The following is a 25170-nucleotide window of genomic DNA, read 5'->3' on the forward strand; positions in this document are numbered from 1 at the left end:
CCGAGTAGGAAATGAGTCCTTACCCCAAGTGAAGGAGTTCAAGTATCTGGGGGTCTTGTTCACGAGTGAGGGAACCATGGAGAGGGAGTTTGGCCGGAGAATCGGAGCATCTGGTGCGGTTCTGCAGTCGCTTTACCGCACTGTTGTGACGAAAAGAGAGCTGAGCCAAAAGGCAAAGCTCTCGATCTACCGGTCTATCTTCGTCCCCACCCTCACCTATGGTCATGAAGGATGGGTCATGACCGAAAGAACGAGATCACGGATACAAGCGGCCGAAATGAGTTTTCTCCGGGGGGTGGCTGGGGTCTCCCTGAGAGATCGGGTGAGAAGTTCAGTCATCCGGGAGAGACTCGGAGTAGAGCCGCTGCTCCTTTGCGTCGAAAGGAGCCAGTTGAGGTGGTTCGGGCATCTAGTGAGGATGCCTCCTGGGCGCCTCCATAGGGAGGTGTTCCAGGCGTGTCCGGCTGGGAGGAGGCCGCGGGGTAGACCCAGGACTAGGTGGCGGGACTACATCTCCGCACTGGCCTGTGAGCGGCTAAAGATTCCCCAGGCAGAGCTGGTTGATGCTGCTAGGGAAAGGGATGTCTGGGGCCCCCTGCTGGAGCTGCTGCCTCCGCGACCCGACCCTGGATAAGCGGATGAAGATGATGATGATGAGAACACAGAGTGAGGGTTAATGGATCCCTATTGGATCAAGTCTGCTTTTCCACGGGTTCCCCACAGGGATGTGTTTTGTCACCCTTATTATATATCCTCTATACTAATATGTGTCAGAGTGGGTTCGAGAAGAGAACCATTATGAAGTATGCAGATGACACAGTCATTAACAGTCAGCTACAGCCAGGTGAGACCAGTCATGGTTCGGTCGTTGACCATTTTGTAGAGTGGTGTGACGAATCATATCTTGAGGTAAACACAAAAAAGACCCAGGATATGATCATAGACTATAGGAAGCAAGCCCCCCATATGAAGTTACAACCATCAAGGGCCAGACAGTTGAAAAGGTACAATCGTATAAATACCTGGGGACAATCATAGATTCAAAACTTAACTTTGGGGAGAATTGCGAAGCTGTGTGTAAGAAGGGACATCAGTGTCTTTTCTGTTTATGGAAACTGTCTTATTTTCATGTTGACAGAACTATGATGATGCTGTTCTATCACTCTTTTGTTGAATCTGTCCTGTCTTTCTGTCTAGTGTCATGGTTTGGTAACCTGTCTCTTAAGAACAGAAACTCACTGAGTCAGATTGTTAAATGGTCTAGTAGGCTTATCGGTGAGACACAGCTCAGCCCAGAATCCCTGTACATGAGACAGTTGCAGCGGTTAACTGGCTCAATCTTAGCTGATAGGTCTGAACCTCTGAACTGTGGGTTCCAGCTTCTCCCATCTGGCCTCACTGTACCAAGATGTAAAACCAAACGGCACAGGTCTAGCTTTGTCCCAGCAGCCATCACCCAGTTAAACAAAAACCAATGATCTCTTTGATGGTGGTGGTGGTGATAGTAATGATGATGACGACGACACTAAGGTTTTTGCTATTGTTGTCAAGGTAGTGTGTGTTGCACACCAGGGGACTCTGAGAGGTAGCAGTATTTAATAGCCTATGCAAGATGGTGGTGATGATGATGATGATGTTGATGAACTGATCCTGTTTTTTTTACTGTATTTATTTATGTTTTTGCTTTGCATTGTCCTGGGTTGTACGCCTGACTCAACTGCAAGCCAAATCTACCTTTGGGTATCAAATAAAGTAAATTAAAGAGCAAAACCTCCTATCTGAAAAATTCACTTTTTTGAGAAACGAAAAAAAAAAAAAAACATGTTTTTGTGCAGAATGCTATTTTTTAGGTATACAGAACTATGCAGATAGGAGGTTTTGCTCTTCGACCATCGGTAGGCTCAATCATGGATCAGGATCCAGTGCAAGTTCAAACGTTGCCTAAGACACTAAGGTATTTGATTTGATTCAGCTGAATAGGTTACATTTCACCCTAATGTTACCTGTCCCTCACTAATCTAGGTAATCAAGTCACTCCGCTGCCACTAGAAGTCGTTTGATCAACGATGCCTCCTGGTGGTTAGTGTGCAACACACTGTGTGAAAGACAAAACGTGCTGATGCCACGGTGCCACCGTGCTGCTGAATTTTGCGATTTCCAAAATAAGAGGCTCAGGCACTATATGTAGTAATGATCATGTGGTTTGTAGACAAGCCAGTACTAGGTAGGTACTGTTTGCAGGAATGTACTGTAGCAGAGTGCGTTGTTCCTAGTCAAAGAGAAGAGAATGTGGTTAAAAATAAAATGAGAGAGCTGTTTCTCCATCTTGTGAATGTTATTCTGTATTCAATTAATTGTATTTCAATTAAATGCATCACACAACTGTTAAGAGGAATCTGTTGTACAACCCCAATGTAAACTAGACCATAACCGGCATGGCTTTCAAACTAGTTTTGACCGTTCAGCTATACAATATGAGAATCTGGTATCTGTTCTACTTTCTGTAGTGATCTACAATGGCCGCATGTGGTAAAGAACTGTTGTTGGCCATTCTGGATGACCTGTCAACACGAGAGTTGAAAAAGTTTCAGTGGTACCTGCAGAATGAAGTTCTGGATGGTTTCCTGCACATCCCAAAGTGCAAGCTGGAGAACGCTGAAAGACACGACACAGTGGATAAGATGGTGGAAGCCTACCACCATGATGGAGCTCTGAAAATCTCAGTGGCGATCCTAAGAAAGATGAGCCTGAACAATCTAGCCGAGAGGCTGAAAGCAGGTCATTCTGATTTCTTTTCTTAGCTCTTCTAACATTCAAATAGCATCAATGAAGTTCAAAACAGGGTTGAAACCCAGCACCGCCTCAGGCAATCCTTCATAACCATCACAGAATGTAGAACATGAGTCTCTCACACAGCATCTCCTGATCCTCCCTGTTCTCTCTTTCCATACTGTAGGTGCTGAGGAGGCTGGTGAGAAGAATTCAGCGTCCTGCCTTCCTGAGGAAGCCCAGCGCTCCTCTCCTCCTCCCTGCCTTCCTGAGGAAGCCCAGCACTCCTCTCCTCCTCCCTGCCTTCCCGAGGAAGCCCAGCGCTCCTCTCCTCCTCCCTGCCTTCCTGAGGAAGCCCAGGGCTCCTCTCCTCCTCCCTGCCTTCCTGAGGAAGCCCAGTGCTCCTCTCCTCCTCCCTGCCTTCCTGAGGAAGCCCAGGGCTCCTCTCCTCCTCCCTGCCTTCCTGAGGAAGCCCAGCGCTCCTCTCCTCCTTCCTCCATCACTGAGACTGGAGGGCATGTTGCTGCTCCTGCACCCCCTGATGGAAACTCCACAGAGGATGGTAAATAACCTGACTGTCTCACAGTAGAATAGTGAGAGTTGAAGGACATGGAGGAGATTGTTTATGACTGCTGTGTAAACTACTGTATGAGAAACAGTAAAATAATTTAGTATTGAGGTCCCAGTGCTGTAGTTATGAAGTCGGAAATGTTTAAAAAACTGTAAAAATTCTTCCATGACCTCTCTCTCTCTCGACAAGACAATCAAGCAAGCTCCTGGAAAATGTGTAACTGTATTAGCTATATCATATGATGCATATATGTGCTGATATATTGATAGTAACATTGTTTTTTATTTTTATATCTATCTGATGAAGGTACTGCATACAAACGCGAATTCCAATTGGCACTCAAACTAAGGTTTCATAAAATATCTGAAGGGAAGAAAAAGCATGACAGGAAGACACTTCTCAATGACATTTACACAGAGCTCTACATCACAGAGGCTCAAAGTGCAGAGGTCAATCAAGAACATGAAGTGAGACAGATTGAGGCAGCATCCAGGAAATCAACAAGACCAGAGACACCAATCAAATGCAATGACATCTTTGAACCCAGAAATGGAGGTACCATCAGAACCGTACTGACAAAAGGTGTGGCTGGTATAGGAAAGACAGTCTCTGCGCAGAAGTTCATTCTGGACTGGGCTGAGGGAAAAGAAAATCAGGACATCGAGTTCATATTTCCTCTCACGTTCAGGCAGCTGAATTTGTTGAGAGAAGAAAACTACACTTTGGTTGAAGTTCTTCATGAATGCATCAGAGAGACTGAAGTGATTGAAAAGGGATTTCTCCACCACATTCTCATGCAATTACAAACGCCTGGGACAACAAACAATGATGAACGCAAATACAAAACGTTGTTTGTTTTGGACGGTCTGGATGAGTGTCGACCACCGCTAGACTTCAAAAAGAAGAATCGCTTTGATGATGTCACAGCGTCAACCTCAGTGGACATACTGCTGACAAACCTGATCAAGAGGAAGCTGCTTCCTTCTGCTCTGCTCTGGATAACCTCCCGACCTGCAGCAGCCAATCAGATTCCTGATGATTATCTTGATCTGGTGACAGAGGTACGAGGGTTCAATGACTCACAGAAGGAGGAGTACTTCATGAAGAGATTTCCAGATGACCAGGACCTGGCCAGAAGAATCTTCTCACACATCAAGACATCAAGGAGCCTCTACGTCATGTGTCACATACCAGTCTTCTCTTGGATTTCAGCTGAGGTTCTCAAGAAGATGGACAGAGAGCAAAGTGGAGAAATGCCAAAGACCCTGACTCAGATGTACACTCAGTTTGTGATAGTACAGATCAAACAGAAGAACGTGAAGTATCATGACAAAACTGGGACAGATCCACCCTGGGATAAAGAGAACATCAACATGATCCTGTCACTGGGGAAACTGGCTTTCCAACAGCTGGAGAAAGGCAACCTGATCTTCTATGAGACAGACCTGGAGGACTGTGGCATTGATGTCACAACAGCCACTGAGTATTCAGGAGTGTGCACAGAAATATTCTCTGAAGATTATGCATTGCAGGACAAGGTGTACTGCTTCATGCATCTGACCATCCAGGAGTTTCTGGCTGCTCTCTATGTGTTTCTGTCATTCCACAATGACAATGTTCTAGCAATGCAGCAATCCATTAAATGGAAAATGGCAAACTGGTTTAATTATAAACCTGCTGTCACATTCTACAAGAGTGCTGTGGACACGGCCTTGCAGAGTAAGAATGGACACCTGGACCTTTTCCTCCGCTTCCTCCTGGGCCTCTCACTGGAGTCCAATCAGACCCACTTACGAGGCCTATTGAAACAGACAAGAAGCAGCCCACAGAGCCATGAGGAAACAGTCCAGTGCATCAAGAAGCAGATCAAGAAGAACCCCTCTTCAGAGAGATGCATCAATCTGTTCCACTGTCTGAATGAACTAAAGGACCGTTCTCTAGTGGAGGAGATCCAACACTACCTGAGCTCAGGAGGTCTCTCTGAGGAAGATCTCTCACCTGCACAGTGGTCAGCTCTGGTCTTTGTGTTGCTGACATCGGAAGAGGAGCTGGCTGTGTTTAACCTGAAGAACTACTCCAGATCAGAGGAAGGTCTTCTGAGGCTGCTGCCAGTGGTCAAAGCCTCTACAACTGCTATGTACGTACAATATGAGGATATTTGATTTAATCATAGGGTGTCAATTATGTTTTCAAGCAACATATTTGTCTTTTCTGTTTTCAAAATATAATTCCACCATTATATGAAAACATGAAGCTGAGTAGGCTATACTTATTTATCATTCAGGCTGAGTAGCTGTAACATCTCAGTGCAATGCTGTGAAGCGCTGGCCTCAGCTCTCATCTTTTTGCTCAGTTATCCATGTTGGAGCTGTTAGCCCAGTTAGCAGTAGAGCATGAGAGTCTCAATCTCTGGGTGGCAGGTACCCCACTTGCGCAATAATTGTTTTTGTTATTTGTTTTTATTTTATTAAGATTTGTCTTATTATTATGAATCACGTTGAGATATGGATACACTAATGAGGTCTTATTTTCTGGGTTGTAGGTTTGAACCCCACACCAGCCACTGCTAAGCATTTCATTGTAGACAGAACCCATATTATTTACATATGGCAAATTTACAAGAGTTGTTATTTTTTTATTATTATTTATCAGATCATAGTATGAATACAAAATGCTGATGTCTTATTTTCTCCTGATGTCATTCAGCCTGAGTGGGTGTAATCTCTCAGAGGGATGCTGTGAAGCGCTGGCCTCAGCTCTCATCTCCTCACATCTGAGAGACCTGGACCTGAGGCTCAATGCCCTGCTGGATTCAGGAGTGAAGCTGCTCTCTGCTGGACTGGGGAATCCACACTGTAAACTGGAGACACTGAGGTCAGTATTACTGAGCATATTCATCCTGTCATTGATTGTGTTTGAATGTCTCAGTACAACAGTAACATACATTTTATATCTCTTCCCTTAAAGTAGCATGTCGAGCATGGATACTCAGCTTAAGAAATAGGCTTTCAAACAAATATGGTTCACCAAACAGAGACTATCACTACAAATCAAGTACATCTGATCAGCCAAGTGCCCAATATCAAATCAGATGTACAACTTTTAATAACACTGAGTAACATGTTTACGTTATCAGAATCTGAAGACTAAAAACCATCTGATCTCTACATTAGAACATGTCTGAACAAAAGAAAGAAACCACACACTCAAGCTCTCAATGCAGGGTGATTTAATTGAACGGACGAACGTTTCGCCCTTGCGGCCTTTGTCAAAGTCATACAGCGCCCATGGGTGACACACCTTAAATAGTGCACGCCCCTGATTAACCAGTGACGTCAGGGGGCAGGTTATGCATTTCAACATTTTAAGATGTAAACAGTTTCATAGAATAATTGAGTTTACAAATACAGTTGTACAAATATGAAATGCATAATTAGCTATGATGATGAATAGTGGTGACAGTGTATACAGTTACAGAAAGTGCACAAAAGACAGCCTCAGTAATAGAATAGGGGGATAGAATACATTACACCAATAAGATATAAAATATACAGAATATTTACATAAATTATTTACAAGAAGGGGCAAGAAAAGCTTAAACATCAAACCCAAAAGGGCATCATAACAAGCTCAAACTGGACTTCCTATCAGGTGGATGAGGGTGTAACGAGGCCATTCCCCGTGGATGACAAGATTATAGGAAACATTTCAATTCAAATTCAGCATTAAAACCATGAGGGGCCAGAGTTTTCAAATAGTGAATGTAGAAGTTCTCCCTTCTGGATAGTAGGTTGTCTAAATTGCCACCCCTTCTAGGGAGGGAGACATGTTCTATTCCTATGTAACTCAAAGAGGAAATAGGATCATTCTCTTCTACAAGTGCGCTGCTACTGCCAGGGTAGTTGTGGTTTTTACATAGATAGTGCTGCCATGTTCCACGATGCGGGTCTTTAGTTCACGGCTAGTCTTACCTACATAAGACGTCCCACAAGGACCTATGTGATTAAATATACAGTATCACTGACTAAGTATGGCAAATGATGACCCCTTTAATGGGAATGGACTGTGAGGGGTGCTTGAGGGTGCTGCAGGTGTGTGTAGTTACTCTGTACAGTTACACTCACAACCTCAAGAGGGAGTAGAACACTGTCAAAATGTAACCCAGATGTTCATACAGGTGTTGGACTGGTACTGTAGTAAGCCTGAACTGTTAACAACTACATGTACTGCAGAAAATGTCTCCACTTACGAGGCAAATGTGATCATTATTTTGACCCGTGGGCCTTTGGTCTACAGACAAAATAAATGTTGTAGACACACCTAAGGGTTTGGTGGTCTATTCCCACTTTCTGTCATTGTGATTATAAAATATTTGCTGTCTTCCATGTTTGGGCTGTTGGTTAACTCAGTCAGGCATGGGGCTCAATCTCAGGGTTGTAGGTTTGAACCCCACACCAGCCACTGCTAAGCATTTCATTGTAGACAGAACCCATATTATTTACATATGGCAAATGTACAAGAGTTGTTATTTTTTATTATTATTTATCTGATCATAGTATGAATACAAAATGCTGATGTCTTATTTTCTCCTGATGCCATTCAGCCTGAGTGGGTGTAAACTCTTTAAGGGATGCTGTGAAGCTCTGGCCTCAGCTCTCATCTCCTCACATCTGAGAGACCTGGACCTGAGTTTCAATAACCTACAGGATTCAGGAGTGAAGCTGCTCTCTGCTGGACTGGAGAATCCACAGTGTAAACTGGAGAAACTGAGGTCAGTATTACTGAGCATATTCATCCTGTCATTGATTGTTTTTGAATGTCTCAGTACAACAGTAACATACATTTTATATCTCTTCCCTTAAAGTAGCATGTCGAGCATGGATACTCAGCTTAAGAAATAGGCTTTCAAACAAATATGTTTCACCAAACAGAGACTATCACCACAAATCAAGTACATCTGATCAGCCAAGTGCCCAATATCAAATCAGATGTACAACTTTTAATAACACTGAGTAACATGTTTACGCTATCAGAATCTGAAGACTAAAAACCATCTGATCTCTACATTAGAACATGTCTGAACAAAAGCAAGAATCCACACACAAAAGCTCTCAATGCAGGGTGATTTAATTGAATGGACGAACGTTTCGGCCTTGCGGCCTTTGTCAAAGTCATACAGCACCCATGGGTGACACACCTTAAATAGTGCACGCCCCTGATTAACCAGTGACGTCAGGGGGCAGGTTATGCATTTCAACATTTTAAGATGGAAACAGTTTCATAGAATAATTTAATTTACAAATACAGTTGTACAAAGATCAAATGCATAATCAGCTATGATGATGAATTGTGCTGTCAGTGTATACAGTTACAGAAAGTGCACAAAGGACAGCCTCAGTAATAGAATAGGGGCATAGAATACATTACACCGATAAGATATAAAATATACAGAATATTTATATAAATTACTTACAAGAAAGGGCAAGAAAAGCTTAAACATCAAACCCAAAAGGGCATCATATGAAGCTCAAACTGGACTTCCTATCAGGTGGATGAGGGTGTAACGAGGCCATTCCCCGTGGATGACAAGTTTATAGGAAACATTTCAAATCAAATTCAGCATTAAAACCATGAGGGGACAGAGTTTTCAAATAGTGAATGTAGAAGTTCTCCCTTCTGGATAGGAGGTTGTCTAAATTGCCATCCCTTTTAGGGAGGGAGACATGTTCTATACCTATATAACTCAAAGAGGAAATAGGATCATTCTCTTCTACAAAGTGCGCTGCTACTGCCAGGGTAGTTGTGGTTTTTACATAGATAGTGCTGCCATGTTCCACGATGCAGGTCTTTAGTTCACGGCTAGTCTTACCTACATAAGACGTCCCACAATGACTTATGTGATTACATATACAGTATCACTGACTTAGTATGGCAAACGATGACCCCTTTAATGGGAATGGACTGTGAGGGGTGCTTGAAGGTGCTGCAGGTGTGTGTAGTTACACTGGACGCAGACATGAGTGTGCGGGTCTTTTCTTCAGTCTGTAACCCGTTACACACCTCTCCAAGACCACGGTGTGCCTTTTCTTTTTTCTAAACTCCACTTTTCCACACAGCGCACCACCACTCACAACCTCAAGATGGAGTAGAACACTGTCAAAATGTAATCCAGATGTTCATACAGGTGTGGGACTGGTACTGTAGTAAGCCTGAACTGTTAATGTACTGCAGAAAATGTCTCCACTCATGAGGCAAATGTGATCATTATTTTGACCCGTGGGCATTTGGTCTACAGACAAGATAAATGTTTCAGACACACCTAAGGGTTTGGTGGTCTATTCCCACTTTCTGTCATTGTGATTATAAAATATTTGCTGTCTTCCATGTTTAGGCTGTTGGTTAACTCAGTCAGGCATGAGGCTCAATCTCAGGGTTGTAGGTTTGAACCCCACACCAGCCACTGCTAAGCATTTCATTGTAGACAGAACCCATATTATTTACATATGGCAAATGTACAAGAGTTGTTATTTTTTATTATTATTTATCAGATCATAGTATGAATACAAAATGCTGATGTCTTATTTTCTCCTGATGTCATTCAGCCTGAGTGGGTGTAAACTCTCAGAGGGATGCTGTGAAGCGCTGGCCTCAGCTCTCATCTCCTCACATCTGAGAGACCTGGACCTGAATGTGAATAACCTGCAGGATTCAGGAGTGAAGCTGCTCTCTGCTGGACTGGGGAATCCACATTGTAAACTGGAGAAACTGAGGTCAGTATTACTGAGCATATTCATCCTGTCATTGATTGTGTTTGAATGTCTCAGTACAACAGTAACATACATTTTACAACTTTTAATAACACTGAGTAACATGTTTACGTTATCAGAATCTGAAGACTAATCAGCTATGATGATGAATTGTGCTGTCAGTGTATACAGTTACAGAAAGTGCACAAAAGACAGCCTCGGTAATAGAATACGGGCATAGAATACATTACACCAATAAGATATAAAATATACAGAATATTTATATAAATTATTTACAAGAAAGGGCAAGAAAAGCTTAAACATCAAACCCAAAAGGGCATCATATGAAGCTCAAACTGGACTTCCTATCAGGTGGATGAGGGTGTAACGAGGCCATTCCCCGTGGATGACAAGTTTATAGAAAACATTTCAGTTCAAATTCAGCATTAAAACCATGAGGGGCCAGAGTTTTCAAATAGTGAATGTAGAAGTTCTCCCTTCTCGATAGGAGGTTGTCTAAATTGCCACCACTTCTAGGGAGGGAGACATGTTCTATTCCTATATAACTCAAAGAGGAAATAGGATCATTCTCTTCTACAAAGTGCGCTGCTACTGCCAGGGTAGTTGTGGTTTTTACATAGATAGTGCTGCCATGTTCCACGATGCGGTCTTTCCCACTGAGCAAAGACACGTCTAAAAGACGTCTTTTAGATGTCTTTTTTGTCTTTTTCGGACGTCCAAAGACATCCAATTAGGAGCCAGAATGAAAGTTTTTTTTTTACGTTCAGATATTGAACCCGTTTTGCACGTCCACAGACGTCTTAGAGGGGTCCAAGCCAGACGTTTGAATATTGAGGGGTCCAGCAGACGTACAAATGGGGTTCTGGACCGACGGACGTTATTAAGACATGATCTGAACGTCTCCCTGATGTTGCGTGTTTGCTGGGTTAGTTCATGGCTAGTCTTACCTACATAAGACGTCCCACAAGGACTTATGTGATTAAATATACAGTATCACTGACTTAGTAGGGCAAATGATGACCCCTTTAATGGGAATGGACTGTGAGGGGTGCTTGAAGGTGCTGCAGGTGTGTGTAGTTACACTGGACGCAGACATGAGTGTGCGGGTCTTTTCTTCAGTCTGTCACCCGTTACACACCTCTCCAAGACCACGGTGTGCCTTTTCTTTTTTCTAAACTCCACTTTTCCACACAGCGCACCACCACTCACAACCTCAAGAGGGAGTAGAACACTGTCAAAATGTAACCCAGATGTTCATACAGGTGTGGGACTGGTACTGTAGTAAGCCTGAACTGTTAACAACTACATGTACTGCAGAAAATGTCTCCACTCATGAGGCAAATGTGATCATTATTTTGACCCGTGGGCCTTTGGTCTACAGACAAAATAAATGTTGTAGACACACCTAAGGGTTTGGTGGTCTATTCCCACTTTCTGTCATTGTGATTATAAAATATTTGCTGTCTTCCATGTTTGGGCTGTTGGTTAACTCAGTCAGGCATGAGGCTCAATCTCAGGGTTGTAGGTTTGAACCCCACACCAGCCACTGCTAAGCATTTCATTGTAGACAGAACCCATATTATTTACATATGGCAAATGTACAAGAGTTGTTATTTTTTATTATTATTTATCAGATCATAGTATGAATACAAAATGCTGATGTCTTATTTTCTCCTGATGTCATTCAGCCTGAGTCGGTGTTATCTCTCAGAGGGATGCTGTGAAGCTCTGGCCTCAGCTCTCATCTCCTCACATCTGAGAGACCTGGACCTGAGTCACAATAACCTGCAGGATTCAGGAGTGAAGCTGCTCTCTGCTGGACTGGAGAATCCACAGTGTAAACTGGGGAAACTGAGGTCAGTATTACTGAGCATATTCATCCTGTCATTGATTGTGTTTGAATGTCTCAGGCCAACAGTAACATACATTTAATATCTCTTCCCTTAAAGTAGCATGTCGAGCAGGGATACTCAGCTTAAGAAATAGGCTTTCAAACAAATATGGTTCACCAAACAGAGACTATCACCACAAATCAAGTACATCTGATCAGCCAAGTGCCCAATATCAAATCAGATGTACAACTTTTAATAACACTGAGTAGAGTAACATGTTTACGTTATCAGAATCTGAAGACTAAAAACCATCTGATCTCTACATTAGAACATGTCTGAACAAAAGCAAGAATCCACACACTCAAGCTCTCAATGCAGGGTGATTTAATTGAATGGACGAACGTTTCGGCCTTGCGGCCTTTGTCAAAGTCATACAGCACCCATGGGTGACACACCTTAAATAGTGCAATCCCCTGATTAACCAGTGACGTCAGGGGGCAGATTATGCATTTCAACATTTTAAGATGGAAACAGTTTCATAGAATAATTTAATTTACAAATACAGTAGTAAAAAGATCAAATGCATAATCAGCTATGATGATGAATAGTGGTGTCAGTGTATACAGTTACAGAAAGTGCACAAAGGACAGCCTCAGTAATAGAATAGGGGCATAGAATACATTACACCGATAAGATATAAGATATACAGAATATTTATATAAATTATTTACAAGAAAGGGCAAGAAAAGCTTAAATATCAAACCCAAAAGGGCATCATATGAAGCTCAAACTGGAATTCCTATCAGGTGGATGAGGGTGTAACGAGGCCATTCCCCGTGGATGACAAGTTTATAGGAAACATTTCAATTCAAATTCAGCATTAAAACCATGAGGGACCAGAGTTTTCAAATAGTGAATGTAGAAGTTCTCCCTTCTGGATAGGAGGTTGTCTAAATGGCCACCCCTTCTAGGGAGGGAGACATGTTCTATTCCTATATAACTCAAAGAGGAAATAGGATCATTCTCTTCTACAAAGTGCGCTGCTACTGCCAGGGTAGTTTTGGTTTTTACATAGATAGTGCTGCCATGTTCCACGATGCGGGTCTTTAGTTCACGGCTAGTCTTACCTACATAAGACGTCCCACAAGGACTTATGTGATTAAATATACAGTATCACTGACTTAGTATGGCAAACGATGACCCCTTTAATGGGAATGGACTGTGAGGGCTGCTTGAAGGTGCTGCAGGTGTGTGTAGTTACACTGGACGCAGACATGAGTGTGCGGGTCTTTTCTTCAGTCTGTCAGCCATTACACACCTCTCCAAGACCACGGTGTGCCTTTTCTTTTTTCTAAACTCCACTTTTCCACACAGCGCACCACCACTCACAACCTCAAGAGGGAGTAGAACACTGTCAAAATGTAACCCAGATGTTCATACAGGTGTGGGACTGGTACTGTAGTAAGCCTGAACTGTTAACAACTACATGTACTGCAGAAAATGTCTCCACTCATGAGGCAAATGTGATCATTATTTTGACCCGTGGCCCTTTGGTCTATAGACAAAATAAATGTTGTAGACACACCTAAGGGTTTTTGGTCTATTCCCACTTTCTGTCATTGTGATTATAAAATATTTGCTGTCTTCCATGTTTGGGCTGTTGGTTAACTCAGTCAGGCATGGGGCTCAATCTCAGGGTTGAAGGTTTGAACCCCACACCAGCCACTGCTAAGCATTTCATTGTAGACAGAACCCATATTATTTACATATGGCAAATGTACAAGAGTTGTTATTTTTTATTATTATTTATCAGATCATGGTATGAATACAAAATGTTGATGTCTTGTTTTCTCCTGTTGTCATTCAGCCTGAGTTGGTGTAGTCTCTCAGAGGGATGCTGTGAAGCGCTGGCCTCAGCTCTCATCTCCTCACATCTGAGAGACCTGGACCTGAGTTTCAATAACCTACAGGATTCAGGAGTGAAGCTGCTCTCTGCTGGACTGGAGAATCCACAGTGTAAACTGGACAAACTGAGGTCAGTATTACTGAGCATATTCATCCTGTCATTGATTGTATTTGAATGTCTCAGTACAACAGTAACATACATTTTATATCTCTTCCCTTAAAGTAGCATGTCGAGCAGGGATACTCAGCTTAAGAAATAGGCTTTCAAACAAATATGTTTCACCAAACAGAGACTATCACTACAAATCAAGTACATCTGATCGGCCAAGTGCCCAATATCAAATCAGATGTAAAACTTTTAATAACACTGAGTAGAGTAACATGTTTACGTTATCAGAATCTGAAGACTAAAAACCATCTGATCTCTACATTAGAACATGTCTGAACAAAAGCAAGAATCCACACACTCAAGCTCTCAATGCAGGGTGATTTAATTGAACGGACGAACGTTTCGGCCTTGCGGACTTTGTCAAAGTCATACAGCACCCATGGGTGACACACCTTAAATAGTGCATGCCCCTGATTAACCAGTGACGTCAGGGGGCAGGTTATGCATTTCAACATTTTAAGATGGAAACAGTTTCATAGAATAATTTAATTTACAAATACAGTTGTAAAAAGATCAAATGCATAATCAGCTATGATGATGAATAGTGGTGTCAGTGTATACATTTACAGAAAGTGCACAAAGGACAGCCTCAGTAATAGAATAGGGGAATAGAATACATTTCACCAATAAGATATAAAATATACAGAATATTTATATAAATTATTTACAAGAAAGGGCAAGAAAAGCTTAAATATCAAACCCAAAAGGGCATCATATGAAGCTCAAACTGGACTTCCTATCAGGTGGATGAGGGTGTAACGAGGCCATTCCCCGTGGATGATAAGTTTATAGAAAACATTTCAATTCAAATTCAGCATTAAAACCATGAGGGGCCAGAGTTTTCAAATAGTGAATGTATAAGTTCTCCCTTCTGGATAGGAGGTTGTCTAAATTGCCACCACTTCTAGGGAGGGAGACATGTTCTATTCCTATATAACTCAAAGAGGAAATAGGATCATTCTCTTCTACAAAGTGCGCTGCTACTGCCAGGGTAGTTGTGGTTTTTACATAGATAGTGCTGCCATGTTCCACGATGCGGGTCTTTCCCACTGAGCAAAGACACGTCTAAAATACGTCTTTTAGATGTCTTTTTTGTCTTTTTCGAACGTCCAAAGACATCCAATTAGGAGCCAGAATGAATGTTTTTTTTTAACGTTCAGATATTGAACCCGTTTTGCACGTCCACAGACGTCTTAGAGGGGTCCAAGCCAGACGTTTGAATATTGAGGGGTCCAGCAGACGTACAAATGGGGTTCTGGACCGACGGACGTTATTAAGACATGATCTGAACGTCTCCCTGATGTTGCGTGTTTGCTGGGTTAGTTCATGGCTAGTCTTACCTACATAAGACGTCCCACAAGGACTTATGTGATTAAATATACAGTATCACTGACTTAGTATGGCAAATGATGACCCCTTTAATGGGAATGGACTGTGAGGGGTGCTTGAAGGTGCTGCAGGTTTGTGTAGTTACACTGGACGCAGACATGAGTGTGCGGGTCTTTTCTTCAGTCTGTCACCCGTTACACACCTCTCCAAGACCACGGTGTGCCTTTTCTTTTTTCTAAACTCCACTTTTCCACACAGCGCACCACCACTCACAACCTCAAGAGGGAGTCGAACACTGTCAAAATGTAACCCAGATGTTCATACAGGTGTGGGACTGGTACTGTAGTAAGCCTGAACTGTTAAAAACTACATGTACTGTAGAAAATGTCTCCACTTACGAGGCAAATGTGATCATTATTTTGACCCGTGGCCCTTTGGTCTACAGACAAAATAATGTTGTAGACACACCTTTGTGTTTTTGGTCTATTCCCACTTTCTGTCATTTTGATTATAAAATATTTGCTGTCTTCCATGTTTGGGCTGTTGGTTAACTCAGTCAGTCATGAGGCTCAATCTCAGGGTTGTAGGTTTGAACCCCACACCAGCCACTGCTAAGCATTTCATTGAAGACAGAACCCATATTATTTACATATGGCAAATGTACAAGATTTGTTATTTTTTATTATTATTTATCAGATCATGGTATGAATACAAAATGCTGATGTCTTATTTTCTCCTGATGTCATTCAGACTGAGTGAGTGTAATCTCTCAGAGGGATGCTGTGAAGCGCTGGCCTCAGCTCTCATCTCCTCACATCTGAGAGACCTGGACCTGCGTCGCAATAAGCTGCAGGATTCCGGAGTGAAGCTGCTCTCTGCTGGACTGGGGAATCCACACTGTAAACTGGAGAAACTGAGGTCAGTATTACTGAGCATATTCATCCTGTCATTGATTGTGTTTGAATGTCTCAGTACAACAGTAACATACATTTTATATCTCTTCCCTTAAAGTAGCATGTCGAGCATGGATACTCAGCTTAAGAAATAGGCTTTCAAACAAATATGTTTCACCAAACAGAGACTATCACTACAAATCAAGTACATCTGATCAGCCAAGTGCCCAATATCAAATCAGATGTACAACTTTTAATAACACTGAGTAACATGTTTACGTTATCAGAATCTGAAGACTTAAAACCATCTGATCTCTACATTAGAACATGTCTGAACAAAAGAAAGAAACCACACACTCAAGCTCTCAATGCAGGGTGATTTAATTGAATGGACGAACGTTTCGGCCTTGCGGCCTTTGTCAAAGTCATACAGCACCCATGGGTGACACACCTTAAATAGTGCACGCCCCTGATTAACCAGTGACGTCAGGGGGCAGGTTATGCATTTCAACATTTTAAGATGGAAACAGTTTCATATAATAATTGAGTTTACAAATACAGTCGTACAAATATCAAATGCATAATCAGCTATGATGATGAATTGTGCTGTCAGTGTATACAGTTACAGAAAGTGTACAAAAGACAGCCTCGGTAATAGAATAGGGGCATAGAATACATTACACCAATAAGATATAAAGTATACAGAATATTTATATTAATTATTTACAAGAAAGGGCAAGAAAAATTTTAACATCAAACCCAAAAGGGCATCATATTAAGCTCAAACTGGACTTCCTATCAGGTGGATGATGGTGTAACGAGGCTGTTCAGGAATTTACATCCAAACACCTTAAACCTTTGTCCTCTCACTTCTCTTGTAATTCCATCACCTTCCCCAAATATTCACATAGCTGTGCTAACATACAAAATGGCTTCCAGAGAAGGCCATCTGTCTACAATAGAATAACCATCCTTTGTCCCCAATTGCCGCCCTTTTTCTCATGTCACATGTCTGTACTCTTGGCCACGCCTGCCATTTCATATGATGTACAATGCAGTAGCCAATCACATCCTGGAAGGACCTTACCTGTGGTTTGACTGCATATAAGGCACCGCAGAAGACCAAACGGGCACTTCGCTGAATAAACCACCCTTGTTGCGTTTTCAGGAAGTCCTTGCGCTCGTATGCTTTTCACAATAAACCAGACTTAACCTTTTGAAAGAATCTTGGTAAATCCTTTTGACTAGATCAGTTATTTTATGATCACAGTTGGCGACGCGGATGAAAGGGAGGACTGCCTGCGTGTTGCTTCGGGATTCCAGTGGATGAACTGGTGACAGACGTGTCGGTCCATTATAGTGGCCGTTGGAAAGTCAATCTTCTCTCTTGCGCCAGAGCGCACGCCGAGATTATTTCCTCAGTTCTTCCACTGGATTCTTGAAGCTCACAGGTACGTTTAAACGAACCCTCTTATGGTTCTGAGTTGTATTTGCCTTGTTTTAGTTTCGGATTGTGTTGGTCTGGCGTGTTCTGAAAACAAAAGCCCCGCGGGGGGGGGGGGAGTTGGGTGTTTCCTACCGAGGGTAGGGCGCTCGTTGTTGTTGATGTTTCGTTTTAGAACGATTACCAACAGATGAAGCTACGGGGAGTTGTACCGTTGAATGTTTTTCTCAGCGAAGGTTGTACCGTTGAATGTTTTTCTCAGCGAAGGTTGTACCGTTGAATGTTTTTCTCAGCGAAGGTAGCTACGGGGAGTGGTTTGGTAGTGGTTCCGACCCGCGTTTCTGGTAGAAGCGTTTGTCCCTTTTTATCCCGGGTGGTTGGGTAGCTTCCAACCAAGAGGCAGCCGAGTGTTGTAACGTGGGCCTCCCTACTAACACACGCAGGTTGCGCAAACGTTCTACATACGGCCGCTATAGGTGACGATTCGTCTGCGCCGCGTGCGGAAATTACGCGGCCATTTACGGAAACGCGAGATCTGCCGTTTAGTAGACGCTACGTTAGAACGACACGTCATTCCGAAGTTGCGGCCGCGTGCAAAGAACGCACGTGATCACGTGGGCAGGAACCTCCGTTATAAACTCGCTTGGCTGACACTAGATTAACAGGTATTTATATGACTTGGTCTGCACGTCTTTTTCGCACGGTGCAAATATGGTGCGGCCGCGTGCAAAAAACGTGGGCAGGAACTTCCGTAATAAACTCACTTGGCTGACACTAGATTTACAGGTATTTATATGACTTGGTCTGCACGTCTTTTTCGCACGGTGCAAATATGGTCACTTACTGACCACTGGCTATATTTAGCATTTGCAGTACCACTGGCTATATTTAGCATTTGCAGTACCACTGGCTATATTTAGCATTTACCAGTACAAAAACGAATTAATGCTATATGGGGATATAGCAGCAAGCATTATGATACAAACCAATATAAGACTGAACACCATTAACAGTTTAGAACATTTTATTACACAAAGTACATTACAAATTAAAAGTATACATATTTACAAGGATGAGGTTTACGGTCTGTCACATTACGCATAGCCAGAAAAGCAAAAAAAAGCATGTACAAGCTCTGGCTAGCAACCCATTATCTGACAATTGCAAAAGTTCTAAAAACAAAAATGAAACAGTGCGCATTCTGTGGCAGGCAGACCGGGAACAGACCGTTGTATCCCACAAAAAAAAGGTTAAAATTTACAAAAACTATTTACAAAAAAGGCATCCATCCTGGCAGGCTGGAAAGGCAGGTTTAGGGAGACGGGCTGGGGGTCACCCACATCTGAATCGAGGGTCTGGGCAGAAGAGGTCATCCTCATCTGAATACTCCACTGTGGTCAGGGCTGGATCTGTGGTCAGAGGCTGGGCTGGGGAGGTCAGCTGGGCTGGAGCAGATGCCTAAGGACATAATGAAATGGCTGTAAAAGCAAGTCGCATACGTTCATTGGAAGCGTGCCATGTCACTGGATACGAGAAAATTAACTGCCTGACATCACATACCTTTTTGAATCGAGCAGGGGCATGTTTCAGCATCTCCTGCAGCTGGGCAGACACCTCCGTCACAGTGGTGCTTGGCTTACAGGCCATAACTGCACCTTTTAACCAAAAAGGGAATGGTTTCAATGCACATGGCATGAAGCAAAGACAATGTATTATTTTGCGAAAATATGAACAATCCCTTACGTAATATGACATTGTAGAGGGTCATATTCTTCAGAGGCTTCTTCCCCCTCTTCCCATGGATGCTGTAGACACACAACACTCTGTGTATGGCAATGGCTGACAGCACCCGCCGGACCACATCTGGCAGATCTTTGCCCCCAATGGAACTCAGATATCGTGTCTGCAAAACATAAAGACAATGATTTACTTTTACATTTCCTTAACACTTCCCTGCAAAAATAAGGAACAAAGTTCTGCCCTGAAGTTACTCACCATCTTCCTTTGATGATCCTTGTCCTTCAGCTACTCCTCCAAGACCAGCAGCTCCTCCTCCGTTTTAGCAGGGTGCAGGTCATCCAGTACTGCTCCCCGATAGCTGTCTGCAGACTCGCCGGACAGTCTCTGCTCCAGCCTCATCATTGTCTGTGCCATCTCCCTCAGACTCTGCATGACGCTGGAGAACTGCTGACACATCATCCTCTGGAAGTCTGGATATTAAACACAGATGTGGCTATAAGTAATTGTACGGTCCCATAATGGATATTCAGCTCAAAGTATATCCCTACATGCAGCATGAAGTAGTTCACAAAATTCAGCATACCAGCATCTGCAGAGCTTGATGGCAACACTGCTGGAGCTGTTGGTCTCACAGGCGATGGCATCAGAGAACTACCTGAAAACCAGAGGATAAAGGGATGAGCAGGAAACTATGGTGCTGGCGGCGTAGTGATTCTGGCATAAGGGGAAGAATCAACTCGACATGAGACATGTCAGACCCTGACCTGGTCTGGCCGGGGTGCTAATCGCTGATGCATGCTGCTCGTGCCTGGACGTCTGAAGGGCTGAAGGGCCTGGGCTCACAGCGCCTTGGCTCAAAGGACCCGGGTGATGAACATCTACTGCCGAGTAGTGAGATGTGAGATGAGCGAATTAGTGAACTGAGTACATGAGTCTTCAGAAAGTCCTGAGTTAACTGTAAGTGTGCAAATATGCATACACATTTCACCAACACAAACATGCATGGATACCTGCATTGATAACTGGCAGAGCAGGCCTTCCGGCTCTGGCACCTGGCATAGCTGGTCTGGTCTGAGTTCTGCCGACCGGCTGCCTGGGCACTGGAACATATAGTAGAGGTAAATTAGCTCAGATTAGTCAACTCAAGTAGTACTCTTTTGGGACTGTTGAATGCACTTTATTATATTACCTTCGTTACTGGAGTCATAGCGTGTGTTGCGCTGTCTCTTCCTTGTGTCTTGGGAGTTAATCCATTGATGACTGCTGCTCAAACACCTTCGCCAAGGCACTGGCTACTTCATAATGCTCTGTGTGTTCCTCAGCAGAGACAGAGGTTGTCATGGCTCCTCTTGATGTGCTTGTGGAGGTAGATCTGGGAGGTATAGGAGAATGGGCACTCAGAGCAGGAGAACACCCAAGTCTTGCACAACTCTAACATCACAGTTAGGAGAGCGAATGAGAGAGACCATTAAAAAGGATTATCTCACCTGTAGTACAAGTTCAAATATAGAGTGATTATACGTCATTGTAAATGAGAGCTTACTCTCAATTGATTCACAAGGTTAAATAAAGATTGAATGAATATGTAGCTAGTGGGGGGTTACAACCACACAACTGTGGAGAGAGAATGAGACACTTGGTTCCCTCCTCTACTGGTGTTCATGGCCATGGCCACACACCTGGAATACTTCAACCCTGATTTAAAGGCATAAAAGTGGGGAACACATTCTTGAGACGGTTCCTAAAACCTGACCATTGGGCTGAGCTGAGGAGAGAGCGACATGTTAGAGTGTATGTGTGCATATGTATATGGTGCTCTTCTGTTAATACTCATGAGGGCATTCAACTGAACAAGACTCACAGAGCCTGTGGTGCTGTCCCAGGACTGCCCCTGGCCACGCCTGTCCCCGTCTTAGCGCCTCTTCCTGTCCCGCTCACCTGCTTCTTGCTCAGTTCAAACAAGAACTGTGAGGTTGGCAACTGAGAGCATGGGAGGGGAGAGAGGGAGAGAGAGAGAGAGTGGGTGGGTGACCCTCTCGTAGGCTGACATGCACACTCCACAGGACCACGTGATTTCTGACACGTTTAGAGGAAGAGGACAACATGTCTACCACCCTTCACCCTCAGTAATTAAATAGATTTTTGCAAGAAGTAGTCCACATCATGAGTACCTATTATGCAAAATTTGGATTTGTATGTGAGTGAAAACGTAGTACACAATTCTTTACCCGTTTGACAGAATGAGCAACCATTTCAACAGTTAAGAGTAACATGAAATCCACCAAGATGGCTGCTGTAACCAAATGAGCCAAGATGGCTGCTATAACAAATCCTGCTAGCTAGCCTAGCTCCGTTGTTGGGGCTTCTAGTATTCTGTTAACGTTAACTTCGGAAAAATGAATGCCTAAAAACAAACACATACTAACGGTGTCGTGGGTTAATGCGAAATCAATGAGTAAGCTAATTATCGCATTTTATTCCAAGCGATGAAACAGTACGAACGTGCAGGAGCTCGCGCGAGCCTGCTAGACTTGAGAAGACTCCACCATTGCCCGTAATTAGGAAACAATGGCCCACGACAACACTTCATAAAAGTTATAGTGTACACAACTGAAATATTCTCAAGTTGCCAAGCCAACATTATAATTTAAGCTACAATTACACAAAAGCTAAAGTTATAATAATTGCAACAGAGTAATTTAACGTAGGCTACTTAGCTAGCCATGTACAGAAAAAGGCTAATCACGTTAGCTGGCTAGCTAGTAAGCTAACATTGGAAAGAGAGCATCTGCAGATAGAGAATCATTACAAAAGGGTAGCTTGCACATAACGTTGGTGTTTTATCTGGGACGATACCAAAATACATAGTATGTATGTATACATACTAATGTATACATTGAAATTGAGATACTTACAGGATCTGTGTTGTCGCGGGGTCTTTCTCAATCGCTTCTGTTTCAAACGGCGGAAGTTTCACCCGTCCTCGTTCTTCTTCTTCTTCGCTGGGTTTAGTGGCGGATCGCAAACAACTTTAATGTGCATACAGCCACCTACTGGCACAGAGTGTGTAACTTGTTTGTCTAGTTCTTCAATTGTGTCACCTAAGAAAGTAGCCCAATGCCTTGCGTTCTACGTTCACTGCTCAGCGTTCATGCTCACATTTAGGTTGCAAAATTAGGACTTTATTCATAGGCATATTTTTTATCATTATTTTTATTAGGCCTAGACTGCAAATCTTTAGTGTTAATATTAACTGTAAATGAGAAATTACACACAAAACAGACATGCAGGATTTCTCCTCAGTATTACAATTCTGTAACTGTATGACTTCAAAATGTATTTTAAAACCTAAGTAATTTACAAATGTTCTGACCCACTGTGACACATTTCCAATAAAGTCAGATTGGGACTGTGATGTAACCACATTGTCACGTTATTTAATTACATCGTAGTTACGGATTTAAGCAGCAGTGGCGGCTACGTTCCCTTACAGTGTACTTGAGGACGGCTATTTTGGTTATTTTGCGACTGAAAAGGCAAGTGTCAGCTAGGTGTCAGCTAGGTCCGCTGCTGGTGACGTCGCAAAGTTACCACAATTACACCAATGTGTCCCGTCAGTTTTACGTACTGTGTTAGTAGGGCTGTGTGTTCGTCGTGTGTTCGTCGTCTGTTCGTCATCTTTGGTCGTTCTTTGTGTTGCGTCCCTGCACGGCGTTGTTCGTTTTGTTGTTTACTGTTTGAGCCTCGGCTCTTGCCTTGTATTGTTTGTTAAGCGCGCCATTGATCCAGGTAAAGTATTGTAAGTATTTTGTACACTCTTTAGACTGTTAAATTCGTAACTGCTAGATTTCCAGTAGGCTAGCTGGTTGTCTGGGAGACGCAGGAAAACACCACTCCGCTCTCCCGGTGATCCGCCATCGAGCCAGAGAACAAAGGACCAGTTGACTGGGTGAGTACTGAGCGGTTTAATGTGTCTTTGTTTCTTTCGAAATTGTATTCTTTCCCGCCGTGAGTTAACTATAAGGTTTCCTTTCATTGCTGTTTTGGGGTTTGAGCTGCGTCGTGTTTATTAGGGATTTGTTTCAGTATAGCTTTTATTAAACTGAATTCCCTGCGCACGCTCACATACAACATCCGGGTCTTACATGCAACATTTTGGGAGCACCACTAGGTGTCCCTGTAACACCGGCTACTAACATATGCCTATATGTAACAGGATTCTACTGCTAGCTTGCAATTTGTCTAGGCCTGAGATTTCGTTATGCGCTAAAGCATTTTTGATTTCTTACATCCCCATCTGAGATTAAGTGTTACATTTTTAGCTAAGATTCGGGCTCAGCTAGAGGTGGTTGAGATGTCTAGGTTAAGGGAAAAGCCTGTTAATTCTATAGACTGGTCTGCTTTTAAGATTTGGGAGAGAGTATCACGAGAGAGGTTTTTTAGGTCAGGAAGGAAAGATAAGGAGGTTCAGCAGACGGTCTCTCCGCCATTTCCCCAGCAGAATAACTCTGATTTAAAATTAGATTTTTCCCCCTCTCGTTGCTCCGTGCTCACACCCAACCAGGCTGTTCTTTCCCCTTTTCATGCTTCCGCCATTAGCCACGCCCCTTCTCTCTCCCCTCTACAATACGAGTTAAGCGCGCCCCTTTCTACGAGGTATTCGTCCGAACAAGAACAGGTCAGGAAGGAAGAATTGGCTAGAGCTATATCTGAGGCTAAGTTTAATTTGGAACAACTGCAAATGGCTAGAGATAGTCTGGAGGGACCGCAAATACAAGCGCCTCTGATACGCTGCCCAAACCCTGTTCCTCGCCCTTCACAAATAAATGATGCAGCTGGTTATGCGGCCTGGACTCCAGAGATTAGGGTTTTTAGACCGTGGCGCTCTGATGAACTGCGTAATGTAGCTAAAACCTTGCCCGATCCAACCAAAGACATGAACGAGTTCGATAATCTTTTTAACAGTTTAGTTCGAATGTATGAGCCTCACGCCGAGGAAATCGCCATGATCATGCGACAAGTACTTGGGTTAAAATGGATCGAAGTAAAAGAACCGTTTGATATTACGTTGCCTTTTTCTCATGTCGATTTTACTGGCCAAAACGCTGCGCTGTTGAACAGAATCAAAACTCTATTCCCTAAAAAGATGGATTGGGACCGTATCACATATTGTAAACAAAATTCCGATGAACAGTTCGAAAAATTTTGGGAACGGCTAGAATCAGTTTTCGCCGCACACAGTGGCATGGACAAAGCGAACGCCGATTATAAAAAGATTTTGAAACAACAGTTAATGAATAACTCTCTCTCCTCTTTGTCTGACCGAGTGAGGATGATATGCCACACCTGGGAATCAACTTCTCTCGGGGAAGTTGTTGATCATTTCCGGTATTCCGAATGCCTCCGACATTACATTGAACAACGGAATTTGAAAAAAGTCAAGGATGGTGCCGCTAGACTTCAGGCTGCTCAATTGAGACAATTAGAAATTCAAAATAAAGGTGCAGGTCTGAAACAAAAACGGGGACGACGACAAAGGGAGAATAGGCAACGTAGCAGTAGGTCTAAGCATGTTCACAGGTACAGACAGAGTGGGAAAGATGAGGCATGTTTTCATTGTGGTCAATATGGTCACTGGATTGAACAGTGTCACAGTTACCGCAAGCTGAATGAAAGGGAAGAGCCTCAGATTTGGGGTCGAGCGCCACCTGCTGGAGTTTCCTTGAACAACCCACAAGGGAGATTTTAACT

The 25170-nt window shown here is 43.1% G+C and overlaps 1 protein-coding gene across 1 annotated transcript in view; it reads left to right on the forward strand.

Moving 5' to 3' along the window:
* Positions 1-2516: 2516 nt before the first annotated feature.
* Positions 2517-25170, forward strand: part of LOC311321593 (NACHT, LRR and PYD domains-containing protein 12-like) — a gene marked incomplete at both ends in the record, with an annotated part of 28335 nt that continues 5681 nt past the window's right edge. Inside the window, 9 exons of the mRNA XM_084453586.1 lie at positions 2517-2778; positions 2957-2971; positions 3710-5477; positions 6047-6218; positions 7969-8111; positions 9943-10110; positions 11796-11963; positions 13807-13974; positions 16093-16260. Coding sequence (XP_084309712.1) covers positions 2517-2778; positions 2957-2971; positions 3710-5477; positions 6047-6218; positions 7969-8111; positions 9943-10110; positions 11796-11963; positions 13807-13974; positions 16093-16260 — 3032 coding nt within the window. The remainder of the gene's footprint in view (positions 2779-2956; positions 2972-3709; positions 5478-6046; positions 6219-7968; positions 8112-9942; positions 10111-11795; positions 11964-13806; positions 13975-16092; positions 16261-25170) is intronic.

The sequence above is a fragment of the Borostomias antarcticus genome, assembly GCF_949987555.1.
Source record: "Borostomias antarcticus genome assembly, chromosome: 19".
Taxonomy (NCBI): Eukaryota; Metazoa; Chordata; class Actinopteri; order Stomiiformes; family Stomiidae; genus Borostomias; species Borostomias antarcticus.